At 29.2% G+C, this 16,081-nt stretch overlaps 1 protein-coding gene across 1 annotated transcript; it reads left to right on the top strand.

Annotated features, from left to right (window-relative positions):
- The first annotated feature begins 4,664 nt into the window (after nt 1–4,664).
- LOC121118661 (uncharacterized) lies at nt 4,665–6,427 on the top strand. The gene is made up of 2 exons (XM_040713252.2): nt 4,665–5,040; nt 5,465–6,427. Exons 1-2 carry the CDS (start codon nt 4,715–4,717, stop codon nt 5,922–5,924), a joined length of 786 nt encoding a protein of 261 aa, XP_040569186.1. The 5' UTR covers nt 4,665–4,714; the 3' UTR covers nt 5,925–6,427.
- Nucleotides 6,428–16,081: the final 9,654 nt, after the last annotated feature.

The following is a 16,081-nucleotide window of genomic DNA, read 5'->3' as shown; positions in this document are numbered from 1 at the left end:
TAAAATACAAAACTCTGACAAAAATAAATAAATATAATACTTGATCAACAACAGTAGATGATATAAAATATGTTTATACATAGGTACATGTTTCAGTTCAAGCAGTGGTGTTGCTCAAGGGCGTCCGCAGGATGATATTTCTTTTAGGGGAGGATTGGTTTTGGAATTTATCCTCTTTAAATTTAATTTTTTGGGGAAAAAGTTTCAAATATTAAATTTTTCGAAAAAATTTCAAAAATCCATAGCTATTCTCAAAGAATTAAATTATTTGTATCAACATTTCAAAAATCCAGAGTTGTTCAAAAAATATGAAATGTTTTGAAAAAAATGTCAAAATTGACAGCTATCATCAATTAAATTATTTTATTTGGAATTTTTTTTTTTAAATTCACAGCTGTCATACAAAAAATAAGTTTATTTGGAAAATTTAATTTATTTTGTGAAAAAAAATTTTAAAATTCATAGTTGTTCACAGAAAATAAAATATTTTGGAAAAAAATTTGAAAAATTCAATTTTTGTTTAAATGAGTAGAAAAATAAAAAATTTTGTGTAAAAGAATAGAAAAATTAAATTTTTGTTTAGAAGAATGGAAAAATTAAATTTTTGTTTAAAAGAATTAAAAAATTAAATTTTTGTTTAAAAGAATAGAAAAATTAAATTTTTCATCAATTATTAAATTTTTTTTTTTAATAATTAGAAATATTAAATTTTCTAGTAAAATGCAAGAATTTCTAAATTTGGAGGGGTTACTGTCCGTTCAACACACCCCTTATGATTGCTAGACACTTTTTATCAATATTTATATACAAATACAGGCAAATCCGAATATAAGAAAATACGTTTATAGTAAACGTACACTGAGATAGCAATTTTTTAATATATGAATTACTTCCTACGATGTAAAAAAATCCATATAAAGACAACTTTTTCTTCCTTTTATTGGTATCAACTTTGTAAGAATTCATGAGTATGATGAAAAAAAAAAAAAATTCGAAAGTAAATATATCAATTTAAAATTTCGTTTATCAAGGTTATACATTTTCCCTCGTTAGGATATTTACAAATTTTGAGACTCCTTGATCGATTTGGAACAATATTTCGGTCCAGACCGCGATATCAAACTGTAAACCGAAATATAATCGTTTTTTCGGGCTCAATACACATATAATTTTTTTTAGGTCTCAATCTATGCAATAATTTTCTCCCCTATTAGGATTGAAGTGTTCTACAAATATGCAACACATTTAAACTTATTAAGCATTATTGCATTTTAAATTATATATATAGCTATCAACAATTCATCTATTGAATCGGACTAACCTGAATTTTAAATAAGACCTATCTAGACCCCACTCAACTCCTTTAAAGGCTTGAATTATTTTGGCCCACTAAAAATCAGATCAGTATCAAACCAGTCTAGGATTTTTATACCAAAAACAAACTCTAATATGTGTTAGTGTTCGATTTGAGTTATAAATATAGAGTTTGATCGAGTTTGAACAATTGAATATTGTTTCGAGTTTGAGTTTTTGAGAATTGAGTCCAATCGAGTACCAGTAAAGGCATCAGGTAAAGAAAAATAATTTGTTATTCACTTGATAAAATCACTTTTCATCAATGTAGCTAGTTTCTGTATATCAAAGAATTAGGAGCTAATTAGACTGTATTAGACTTTGCGTTATGTAGAAACAATTATTCCGTATAAAATATAACCAGAAAATTTAAAAAGAATTACACAATAAAAACGTAGAAACTGGATATGAGATTAATCTATACCGGAATGTTTACTGTTTGGATCATTCGTATTTAGTCAAGCTTTTCAAACAATATTTCAAACGAAATAAGAAAATTTTCAGAAAATTAGTATTTTCGAGTTCGAGTAATACTCAAATCCAACATTAATGTTTTCTAACAACTCCTATGGACAAGAAAAATAATTATATATTAATTCTAGAGACATTGGTATGCACAATAATACCCCGAAACGTCTTTGTATTTGGTTCCGTTGGTTGACCGAACATTTTAAATCGTAAATATGCGAGACTGTTAGTTGTAATACAAATTAAAATTGTGTTGTAGTGACGTGGTTCTTAAGGTCATCATTGGTCTGAAAATAGGATATGATTACTAAAATATGAGTTGAGACCTCAAAAGTATTTTGTAAGTCTATTTTAACCAATGATTGTTTTACTGATTTCAAACAATTGTAATGGGATCCCAATGCATTTTGTCAACGTTTAATATTCAAAATAATAACGTTTAAGAATTCTAAGATCCGTATTTTTTTAATGGAATAAATAACAAAGATCTAGCTAATGTAATATGAAGTCCTGTTTATCAAAGGGTAGATGTAGAAAGATTGTTTCATTAGGCCTAAATATGTTTACATAAATTATAAAATACTCTCTTATCTTAGACGATGGAACTAATGAAATTTTTTGTTTCTATAATCTCGCAGTGTTCCTAACACTAATTTAGATACACTGGTACTTGGACATAAGAGTTTAATCCGGTCTCCAGATAGTTTTTTGGGGTTTTTGGGCTTTCTTTTTGGAATATTTTTGCAAAAAAAAAAAGTTTGAAATTTTGAAATTTTTTTTTTAGAAAATAACTTAAAATATCAAATTGTTTGGGATTTTTTTTTCAAAAACCCACAGGAGTTCACAGAAAAATAAATTTTTTTGGAAAAAATTTTCAAAAATTCATAACTCTTCTCAAAAATATCCAAAAATTAAATCTCAAATAGTAAATTTTTCGGAAAAAATTTGAAACATCTATTAAAAAAATGAAAAAAAATTTCTAAACTCCAATGCTATTCTCAAAAAAAATTAAACTAGAATTTTTTTTTCATAAGTTCAAGGCTATTCTCAAAAAAATTAAACTTGAAAAAAAAATTTCAAAATCAAAAGTTGTTCACAAAAAATAATTTTTTTTTTCATTTTTTGTGAACAACTTTAAAATTAAATATCAAATATAATTTTTTTTTTCAAACATATTTAAATATTAAATTTTTAGGAGAAAAATTTCAAAAATCCATGGCTATACAGACAACTACATTTTTGGAAAAAAATTAATTAAATTTATAATAATTTTTTCGAAAAAAAATTCAAATATTGAATTTTCTAGTAACAAAAAAAAAATCCTTAATTTTTTTTTTTTTTGGGGGGCTACGGCCCCTTCATCCCTCTCCCCGTGGAAGCATTGTTCTGTGACCGAGCTTGTTACTCAATTACTTCATATACCCAATCAATTTTTCCTATTTAAATTAATGTTATAAGATATGACTCAAATGAGCAAAAATTTAGGCCTTTGTTAGGAATTTCGGATCCTTTAATTTTTTACAAAATAAATTTCAAATCATCTTTTGATTTGCCACACCCTTTAAAATATTTTTAGACTCCCTAAGGAACAGGCTTGATTTTTGCAAATGTGGGGCTTTAACAAAAGATAAATATTTCCTCATTTTTGCCCAATTTTCTTTCTTACCTTTTTCAAATTAATATTCTTTAATTTAATATTTTTGATCTTAATTTTCCTTATTTTTTGTCAAATAACTTTTTTTATTATATAATAAGTCCATCTTTTTTATTATTTGTAGTTTGTGTGAGGACCATTAATTAGTTTTTGAACAAAAAGGATGAATTTTCATCTTTTAATGGTTTACTAATTTGCTCATGCCTGATTGCAAATTATTTGCTGCCCATACCAGCCTCACAATATAATCCAAAAACACCACGATTTGTATGTCAAGAAACTTGTAGGTTGGGTAGGACTTATAGTTCTACATAAAGTCCACAAGTTTTTTCAAATATAAGGATGTAAATATATCTTTTTAAGTTCTATTTCCATTTTCTATATAGATAATATGTAGATATTTTTATATACATATAAGGCAGGGTTCTTCTTAATAATATGAGGATATCAGATGTGGTTGTTTATCAAGGACTACCCTCAAGGTTTATTGTTTTTTTGTGGATGTGCTCTATCTGGGTTTGGATTCTTTTTAAATGTTAAGTTTTTTGATTTGAGAAAATCTACAGGTTGATTCATAATTATCCTTCATTTCTTTGAAAATGTCTATGCAAAAAGTACTTGCTTTCTGCTCTTTTTACAAACGTGTAGGAACAAACTCTACATATGTACATAAGTATTATCCTTCAATAGGACACATAAGTAATAATTCTTTGTAAACAATTTTTGTAATAGTTATAACTCGTAGCAATACACAGTTTAATGACACCTCGAAACCACGAATTAACATTGAGATGAACAAACACTTTCAACGATTTCATATCACATATATAGATATAGTATAATTAGAGAGTAAAAAGCAATAACTCTGTTGAAATCATCTTTTGGGACAGGATATAACTTTTGCTAATAAGTAAAAAAAAAAAAAATAATGTCTTGAAAGTACGTCGATCAACTTTCTGAGACGTGTTTTTTTTTCTTCTTCAATGTAAATAACCATTCAAATGCGTATCTTGCCTACTACAGTGATAGGAATATGTGTATCCTTAGACAGTAGGGAGGAGGGTGCCTTGAGTTTTCTCTCGTAGTATAATATTCATGCATGTATGTAGGCACCATCCCCTTCGTTCACTAACGCCGTAAATTGTAGAAAAATAATATGGGAAAAATTAATATTTAGGACTGGAGCACATTAACAAAAAACAGTAGATCCTCAGCATTCAAATACAACAGACTGTCATCATGGAAAAGAATAGTCTAATGTTCTTATCCGTCGTAGTCCTTATAGGCACCCTCTCTCCTGGGATCAGCGCAATTGACCATCATCAGGATAAAGTGAATGAGGAGGAATTGGGTTTGGAGCCACGAACTTTTGATTTGACTCTCGGAGGTTTCAACTCAACCATTGCAATCACTGGCACTCTCATCATTGGAAGTTTACTCCTTTTCTCAGCTGTTCTCTATGCCTTGGATGTTTATGCCACATCCCGCATTGATAGAATGCTTGTGGACTCCTTTGGTCCTGAGATTTTTGAACGGTTCTCCCATGCCTATGCATCCCAAGATACGTAAGTACTCTTGAATCATTGATATAGAATAAAACCCCTTGGAGTCAGACTAATGGTGACCATTTTAATTATTCATTGAGAAATACTAACTGTGTATTTCTTTGCATAATTTAATAGTCATCTGTTGAATTAATTTCAGTCTACATAAGACTACAAATGTCGTTAAACTTTACTTAGAGGCATGCTGTGTAACCTTATGTACGTATGTTCTGTATTAATACTGAAAAGTTAATTATAAAATATATTTTCGCCAAAAAAATTCCACATAATTAACAACAAATAATGAAAGTTATTACTAACACATATGCCATTTGTACTCAAAAATTTCTCTATTTGGCTTTGAGCAATTATTTCACTTTCATTCAAAATGAAAATATATAATAGCTTTTGTTCATTGATGAATCCTTTTTGTCATATTTTACAGGGATGACCTTTTAGCAGGCACCTATGAAGACATTTATGAAGGATCTTCTCGACGCCGCCGCCGACAAGCCTCAGAAGAAACAAAAATAACCAAGAGCGAGAGCAGAATAATGGGACTCATCCATCTTGCCTATGACATCTATAACGCAGCTGATGAGAGTCTTCGCGAGCCGGAATGTCGAAAAAAGCTAGTCTGTGAGGTGTACTCACGACCTGATGACGTACTTGGAGAGGGCTATTTGGGCAAAACCATCAAAAAAGGGATGGAGTATCTACCCTATATCCAAGAAAGATACAATGTTGCCGCAGAGATCCTAGATGGAAAGAAAGAGGCTGAAGAACATCGTGTCTGTGAAACTAAAAAGGCCTCTTGCGATCATTTGGAGAGGGTTTTAAATGGAATGATGAAAGAAAACGCTTTTCTGAATCATAAAGGGCATGGTGAACAAGTTCAGAACTAGGCAGGCTCGTTTTCCTGGCCGGCCATATTATTACGTACCTATCTAACTACCTACATGGAGGCCTTGAAATACAGAGTTGTGAAACTCATTTCCCATTGTGCTCCAATCCTTTCCCACGTTCCCATAATCCATTATTTTATTCATTTCTTCTTTCTTTGACAAAGTAAGTGAAAATATTTTATTCTGCAAACTCCTCAAAAGAAAGTGACAATAAGGACATAAATACCTTTTGTTCACTCATTATCCAATCTTTTACATATTTTGTATTAATTAATTTAAGATTAATACATAAACTACATGGTTGTGAAATATCCTTTACAACTTGCAATACTATTTTTTTTTTACGATTTTTTGTAGAAAAAAATAAGATAATTTCTGTATTTCACATTGAAAACCTTCAGATATCTTTCTTTAATATGATAATGAATTGTAACTTATTATCTGTACATAATATTATTTTATAATGTCTACCTTGTTTTGAATAGTCTCAAATAAATACATATTTTTTAAAAAGTATTACATATTTTTTTTGTTACACTTAGTTTTGTGTCAAATAGAGTGGACAAATTCAAAAGAGGAAAATGAATTCACTCCCTCTGCTTCATTATTAAATTCTAAGCAATGAAATACTTTCGAACTTCCTTAAAATATATCTATATAATATTATATTAATATATAATAGAGGATTATATATTTTATTTTATTGGGAAAAAATTTATAAAATTATTTTTTTTGGAAAAAAATTTCTAAAATTAAATTTCAAGAAATCCACAGCTATTCATAAGAAATTAAACTTTTTAGAAACAAATTTCAAAATATCATAGTTATTCTCAAAAAATTTCAAGAATTAAATTTCTAATATTAATTTTATTGGAAAAAAAATTGAAAAATTCAATTCAATTTTAAATATTTGAATTTTTTGAAAAAAAAATTTCAAATATTAACTTTTCTATCAAAAAGCCAAATTCCTTTATTTATTTATTTTTTGGGGGATGAAGCTACAGCCCCTCCAGCCCACCCCCTGCGGACGCCCTGTAATATTTTAACAAAGTATTTATTAATCAAAATATACATTTTATGGTTCATCTCAATTATCTTACAAATTACAGATTACTTGGCTATCTCTACTTTATTTGTGAAATTATTTGGAAGGAATAAAAAACAAAACATGTACCCTATACATAGATATGTAGTTCATTTCCATGAAATATCGACATATCTGTACATTGTACAATACACACATAGTCATTAAATAAAGTCAAGGACTTTAAATATCGTAACGTATCATTGTATCAACCTCACGTCCCAGCAGTGCTGCTCAACCACAAATGTATTTAATGTTCATACATTATTAAATGATTTCAAAACTGCCCTAAGATCTTTCTCATTGTCTAAGATTTGCCGTGTACCTATATACTCTTCTGGATTAAGAAAGAAATGATCGGAATTGACCAGGACAAAGTTGTTTTTTTTGTTTTATGAAAAAGTATAATGATCATGAATAAGTATGGGAATTTGTCCTTGGAAAGGCTTCTCATCATGGGTTGGGCATTTCATGCATTAATTTTCTCAAAGTAGACTTTACTCTAAATACCAATATGGAACAGGGGGTCTCAACCTTTTTATACAAAACACACCCTTGTTTTAACTTTTGTCGTCTTAATTTCTTGGGCCGGATGTCCCCTTTAAGATATTAGAATTATAGGAAACATTAGTTACTTTTCATTTTCACCAAAGAAAACCTTCACTCTGGGACAAACATTTGTTAGAAATTTACAAAGCTTCCACAACAACAACAAAAACTTGAAAATTAATTACTTATAGAGAAATTTAAACGTAATTGACTCGAGTAGCCTTGTCCTTAGTCACTTTATTTAGTTGTGACTTTTAAACACATGGTACTAAAACATTGCATGTCTGAGCAAAAAAGGTTATTGGACAGCAGATTGTTTTTAGTTAATAATAGTAATTAAAAAATGTTTAATTAGACATTTAAACTTTGATTTGTGTTCAAATACTAATTGTCTCTTGATAATTATTTTTGAGTCAAAAAACAAAAAGCGTTATTGCTCAAAAATGTTCTTTTGTGGTCTACGGATATGTTCTAATCATATTATGTAATCAACATTTTTTTGTATGCGGGGTTTTTTCTTTGAAAAAACGGATTTGATTTTTTTTTTTACATTTTCATGTGAATATTTTCACTATCTTTTAATGTAACTTTTTTGTGGGGTACTTACACATAGTGACGTGTGAGTCTTTATTTATTCGGTCCAGTTCAGCCCTAGAACCGGTCCTATTAGTCCTTGGGCCGGTCCTTAAGAAATACTTGAAATATTTGAAAAAATAAGAAATAAATTTGAGTGACGTCCCAAATGACGAAACTGAATAAGTTTTAGCACTGATAAGCAGTACTGAACTGAATCAAACCGAAACTGAACTGGACGGGACTTCAATTTTTAGTCGTACATAAGGACTGACACAACAGTACTTACATATACCATATAAGAGCCACAAAGAATTTTACAGTATACTCGCTTGCATCATGGATGGATAAACAGGATAAATCAGTGTGTTACTGTGTTAGGAACACGCTCAGAGTCCAGACATTGACTAGATTAACACTAAAGCCACATTAAACTATGATTAAGACTCAACACAGACTCAAAGTGAATAAACTTAGGACTCCATTTGGATTCGAGCTCTTAGACTCAAGACTATATTTTCGACTCATTAAAAATGAATCATGAACAACTCTTGGAATATTGATTTCAGAATATCATTTGTTAAAGAAATTAATAGATTGCTTCTTCATTAATTTATTACTATTGTTGATATAGTTTTGTATAAATATTTGGTATAATGTTTTAGTTAATTTGGGTTAAATAATTAAGCATATTTTATCTCAGACTCTTTTTCACCAAAAAGAAACAGAAAAAAACCCAATATCAGTTTCTTGTTTGCCAATTCTTTCCAATTATGGAGTTACTATATAACAATTGTTCAAATTGTTCTCAGCTTAGCAAAGACTATTTCAATTGGAATCAATTGAACAAGGTCTAAGCCCCACTATGAAAATTTTATTTTTCTTAAATATTTTCATATTTTTGAACCATTAATCAATGCTTTCTTTTTTTTATATAGGAAACAAATATTTTGCAGCGGCCTTTTTTTATATAAATTTTGTATTATGATTTGAGTGACGTTTCTTAGGAATAAATGTTTAACTTTATTTTAAAAACAACCTTTTTTGTGAAAGGCCAAGCCTTTTTGTGACCTTTTAAATAAAATGTGCCCATATTTCATTAAATGGCAGGGGTGCTTTTAATGGAAAGTAATATTCCTTTTCTTTTTATTATGACCATTTTTGGTAAATAAATATCTTATTTTTTTACAATCTAGCGCAATATCTTGGGACTCACTTCAATCAAAGTGGCTGGATTATCGTCAATCAATTTATCAGCCGGTTTATTCCTATTTTCCCTACTACCCTTTTGAAATATATATAATATTTAACAGTGTACATGGTTATGTTTGAGAAGTTACTCCATTAAATTTTTTAACAAATTTGATAAAAATATATTCATAATAATAATTAATATGGGAAGAGTAATAAAGATCATGGTCCGTTAATTCTAGTCGCTTAAAGCTGACCTGAATCAACGTTCAAAACAAAGAACAGAAGAAAAAATCATAAAAATCGACAGCTTATAGAACAATAGCGGCGTAAATTTTAACATAAATAGTGTATTGACGTGATGAGTATTGAACAAAAAATATTGATTAGCAAATAGATATGTTATAAACGTAGAAGGCGCCTCTATAAAAAAATTTCACAATCGGATTAAGTAGTTCTATAATATGATTATTTTTCAAACTAGTTATTCAGCGATTTAGTTACTATTTAGTACCTTGATTATTAATTTTCATAAATTTTAATAGATTTAGACCTAAAGTATAATAGATTTAACGTATTCTTAAAGATATCAACTACATCGCTGTCCAGCAAATTAATAAAACTTCGTGAGTTATAACTACATTATTTTGTCCTTAATATAATGTTTCCAAATTATTGTCCCCGATATGTTTGATATTTTTCGACTTCCGAGTCACTTTATTTGATCTTAGGAATATTTGAATATGTATGAGGTAAATTATATCCTTTTATTTATTGAGTGGCTAAATTTTATAATGTCTTACTGAATTGCAATAGTCATAATTTCAATAGCAAGATAAATTATTTAGTATTAATAAGTATGCGTTGTTATATTTGTTATAACAATGTTTTCAAATTCGATACGCCATCTATTGTTCCCACAGACTAAACAAAAAAAACTAATGAAAAAGTGTGACGTTTGCGGGTAATAAAAAGATTTAATTTTGTGCCAGGATAAATTGGAATTACTCTGTCTATATCCAACGAGGTAAGGTAATTTCTTATAGAGAGGAGAACCTTTAATATTTAAATTAGTACCAATGCAGAGAAAATATTGTAGATACAAATTTTTTTATGGATTTTTGAAAAAATATGCAAAAATAAAAGGAAATTCATCATTCAGAATGGGATGTAAACACCTCTGTATCCTGTATAAGTTTTCCTGCAAGTCATACTTTCTCATTATATCTCGAAATTGGAGGCAGCGACAGAGGATAGTTGAAATTCAATTCTTGCAACCTTTTAATAATAAGGAAATAACTTTGGTACGTCAAGTGAAGGAACAAGAGGCGAAAGAAGGATCGCGACTTTTTCGAGTTATTCGAAGGGTCACAAAATTAGATGGGAGGTCTCATTGTGTGGAAAGGCATACTTAAATAAAGAAAAGAAGCATTCTAAAACAAATTGAAAACATTAAATTAAAGGAGTCATAATTTCCAATCCGTTTAAATTTAATTCACAATCCTTCCAAAAGAAAATGTTTTTATCCAAAGCTATCGAAATAGTCCAATTAGGGAATATTATTTCTGATATACTTCTTCTTCTTGGATTAATGTAATGGGCATCATTGTGCTAATTATCCGGATAACTCAAAAAAGTTGAGATCCTTCTTTTGCTTCGCGTTTCTTCACTTGACGTACCGAAGTTATTTCCTGATTATTAAAAGGTTGCGAGATTTGGATTTCAACTATCCTCTGTCACTGTCTCCAATTTCGAGATAGAAAGAGTGCGGGCAAACTTATACAGGATACCCAACATCACGATGATCTATTTAAGAATGAGCATAAAAGAATAAATAGTACCAACCGTTATTCCTTTTTTTAATCATATATCGGTTATTTTACTCTATCTTTTGCCCAACCCTATATATATATACATTAGCCTTATATGTATCCATGTATATATACAATAAAGATATTTCTTATCCGAGTGACAAGTAATAAATTGAAGGTATGACGTTTAAAATCTCACTTCAACGCTGGGATGACTGAAAAAATTATATCCTAGGATGACGACAAAGTCGTTTACGACTTTTAGCCAGTGTTTTTTTTTTTTTAATAAATGTAAATTATAAAGTTTTTTTTTTTTCATTTAGTGTATTTTCTTTTTCAATATTATAAATATTTTACAATTAATAGTATATATATAGAGTTATTCTAGTAATATTTTAAATAAAAATTATCAATAAATATTTAATAGTTACTACAGTTACATAAAGTTATTTTCAAACTGTGATTGCCATATTTTTACACCCCTCAACAATTTGACAGTTTTTTCGTTGTTTCCCAAGTTTTGTATCATTCTTCTTCTTTCTACATACGCTGATACGAGTTGTTCAGCAAGCCAAATAATATTTTTTCCCCAGGCAGGTTTTTCTACTCTTGAGGGACTAAAAATTACAGATTCATTTATTCCAGCAATATCAAGCAAATTGCTTCAAACTGTGATTGACCATCAGTATCTACCAGAATGAGTAATAAAATGTTTGTCCATCATTTTGCACAATCCACTCAACTTTGTTTTTATTATAGTCAAGAATGATTTATGGTATCTTCTTAGCAGAATGTTCAACTTTTTTTGGATAATTGTGCATGGTGGATTATAGACAAACACATCTATTTTTTTACAAATGTATCGTACAAAATTGCTTTGGAATCGGTGTCTTCAAAAAAATTACTTTTATATAGTCATTGAATTCTAGACTCATGGAAGACTCGCGCTTTTTTTACGTTGCAGGATAAGAAGAATACTTTCTGTTTTTCAGAAGTTAAAAATAATTTGTGTATGAGAACAATCAACCTTCTATTAGATTTAAAATGAAGATGATTGGTTTCCTTGCCTCTGTAGAATACAACAATATAAATAAATAAATAAAGATTTTATAAGTCTAAATTTTATTGATAAAAGATAGTTAAATAATCTTTCGAGTTTTTTTAACATGAACACAAGCAGAGTTTTTTTTATTTGACATCCTTTTTATCCCGTCAATTTTCGTCAAAAAAAGAAAAAAAATCTCCACTCTTTGAACTTTTGGACTTATGATAATGACTTAGATCTTGCTGACAAGTATTTTCTTCATGAAAATGATAGCCCCACATTGACTGTAAACGAATAAGTAAGTTTTTTAAGATGGTTAGGGAAAGGTAAAGTTACAGCACATATGGACGTCTGGTGTTACGGTGTAAGACGGTTGTCTAAATTTCAATAACAAAATATCATTTCCATGTCCAAAATAAAACCAAATCAATCAATAAGATAAAAAAATAAGATAATGGAGAACTCATAAATAGGGAATTTAAATTTAGAGAATACAATTGATGTTCTCATTATTTTTATTTGTTCAATTAATACTCCAACAATCGTATTGTTATTTTGATACATTTTAACTATATGGTCTTCTATCTAGGAACTTATAATTAGGTCGTATGGCACACGCTTAGAAATTTATTTATTTTTGTAAAGATTCTAGATCTTCGACAGAATAATATTCCAATATGCTAACAAGCAATTTAGATGTTAAGAAAAAGATTCCCGAGTCAATAAGTTTAGGAATTGTAACAACATTTAGATATTCCAAAAGAAATCTATTAAAATTAAGAAGTCACTTATATTTTTTAAAGCAAATAGTCACTTACAAGTTCCCAATAACTATCTATTTTTAGTAGGATCAATGAGTTATGCATTACAGACTAAAATAAGGAGAAAGGAGGATAATCTTATCTTAGAGAGTTTAAAATAATCTTCCACTAGTTTTCCAAAGGAAAACTAGTCTTACGAGTACTAATGAAATAGGAAGTGATGCTTGAAGTGTTGAGGATGTATAATCGTCCATATTTGCAGTATAGCACGAATTAAAATTTATAAATGGAATGGATATTTGTGATAAAGACTATTTAGTTATGATTCGTGCGTTATAGGCATTTAGGACACAAAAGGACTCTTACCAAGGAGACATTTACTTAAAGTAGTAGTTGAAGCGGAGTTGACTGTAGGAGGATTCAACACAAGAGTTACAATGAAGGATTTGTGGGTCGCAAATGAAAAATTTCTTTGTTCCTCACTGTATTTTCCATTCTATTTTTCTTTGTATAACTCTTCACTTCAATAATATAAATATAGGATGATTTGAAACAAGATATTTATATGTAATAGCAGAATAGAATAGAATGCTTTCCAGACAAAACTATCGAGAAAAGAGAGGCGAGTCTAGAGTCATCTTCCATTGTTTCCCAATCACAAAAGAGACACACAACTATTAAATAATTTACTGATTAGGGATGAGGGTTAAAGTGTCCAGGTTATATAATTATCCATAGAGACAATACATCTCAAACTCCACCTATATAAATTGAATTGATATCAATGTGATTGAGATGAGTTATTTCTGCATTATATACTACATCAAGAACATTTATCAATGAAATAGAGTTCTTAGAATAGGTGAAGAAGTAAAGAGGACTTGAAGAGAAAAAGGATCAAGAACTTCAATGGTGGATGAGAACTCTCTCTGTTCCTCACTGGATCTTTTAGTTAATTATTTTGTCGTTTTATGGAACTCCATAGTTCATTATGTAGAAGTATACGATGATTCAATAGAAAGATCTTTAGGAATTTATGTATTCTTGAGAAGTCACTATGACAGACCTTGATGAGAAGGGGTATCTGTACAATGAAGGATTCTTCCATTACAGGGAGAGGAAATCCACCGATTTTGACTGTTTTTTCAACTCTTCCAGATCTTATCCTGACTTTTTGTAACAAAATCATCGTCTTGTAAATAAAGAGAGCAACTCGTGAATTCTTAGAAGGTGCCTAGACTCCACAAGATTGCCTAGTAATCGCTTTAAGGCATGCCCTTTTTAAGCATTCATCATAAGAGAACGAGTGTAGAGGGTAGGGTATGCATTTTTTATCCAGCGATTTAACAAATAATTGGTGTATGAAAAAACAATCAAATAACTTCTAATAAATTACATTAATTTAATAATAATAGTTAAAAAAAGTAATTATGGAGTAAATTTAAAAATTACATACCAAGATTTAATATCATTTAAATAGAAAAATATAAAAAACTAAATAAAAGAACAAAGCACCAAAACCTACCTAACCTGTAAGGAAAAAAAAGAAAAATTAAAAGCGTGAGTCTTCCATGTTTCTAGAATTCCGTAATATAGTCCATTTTCGTTTACTTTGAGTATATCAACAAAATCATCACATTTTAAGTAGTTTTTTTTCAAGAGCTTCAATGTTAGAGGTGGGCTTTTAAAAAATTGTGCAACCTAAAGTAATCCTTTTTCAGTCATCCTAGGGTGTATAATAATTTTTAGCTTAACAAATAATTCAGAAACTTGTAAAAAAGCTGAAAAATTAAGGTACTAAAAATTCATACCGATTTAATATCATTTAAATAGGCATATTAATAAAAATGTATGGTGAGATTCAAAAAGATTTAAAGAAGAATATAGCCTCTGAAAAAACCTTTTAGATTATTAAACTCTCCGTGGATTAATTTTTTTATAAATTTTCCCTTTCCTTAATTTGCCTAATTTAGATTTAATAATGTTTATGTGTAATTGATGGCTATTTCGAATAATCAATCTTTTAAGGGGTAATTAAGTAAATAATTAAATATCCCACATTATAAATGAATGTAACTAAAAAGTGATACAGTACGTCTCAATATCGCCCAGACACTTTATTTATAATACGTAAAATTTCATATATAGAGGTATTATTTTCAAAAAATTCCGTACTCTTCAGCAATACATCTCTTATCCCTTTTCCTAACCCTTTAGTACACCAACTTTACGGTCTAGGATGACATGGCAGATATTTTCAAGGTAGTGACACTTTGGTCGTATGTAGCAAAGGCCTTTTTTTAATGTGTGTTAATGAAAAAAGGCCCAACTTCATTACACAAAAATCCCCCAGAACATAATCAAAGTGACAACCAACATGTTTAAGGTGATATATTATATCAATGTTTTCTACTCCTCTATTTTAATGATGAATTGTGTTCCCTCGTGATTTGTTAGTAACATAATTATTTTTATTTTTATCAAATCTATGTTAATGAATCAAAATTGTCTGTTTTTTTGTTTGATTATCTTCGAATGACTCATTTTTAACAACAAGCGTTTGTAGCAGCTATAGCTCAGCGTGGCATTCTAAAAAAGAAATAAAAAATGTACTTTAGATGAGGTTTATGAACGAGCTTTTGGATCTAATGCTCGCCATATTGAAAAGAAAAAAATCATTAAGAGTGAAATCGTGGAATACAAAACCTTATCGATTGGATAGGTGTTAGATTGGATTATCTGACAACTATGGTGAGTAAATATACACCTATATGTTAATTACCTTAATATTTTACAGTAATGATAGATATTCATTAAATTTGATTGAACTTGTAATGAATGCAAGTCATTCTATATTGATGAAGAAAAGCCGACAAGTGATTGGACCAGTCTGATATCCTTACGAAATGATACGTCTTCTAATGGATTATTTTGCGTCTCTAAAAATTTTTGGAGCAATTTTCGAACGTGACTCTTATTATAAGGCTCTGATAATAAGAGTTGCAACAATACACTTGAGCGCCACCTTGCGTCAGTCTTATGTAACTACAATTGAGGCCTTAACCAGCTTAAATTTTTTCCGGTTCATGCCCACGACGAAGATGATGAGAGAAGAATTTTGATAGAAAGGGCTGAATATCCTG

This window comes from Lepeophtheirus salmonis, chromosome 5, assembly GCF_016086655.4.
Source record: "Lepeophtheirus salmonis chromosome 5, UVic_Lsal_1.4, whole genome shotgun sequence".
Classification (NCBI taxonomy): Eukaryota; Metazoa; Arthropoda; class Copepoda; order Siphonostomatoida; family Caligidae; genus Lepeophtheirus; species Lepeophtheirus salmonis.
This window is presented reverse-complemented; position numbering and strand designations above follow the sequence as displayed.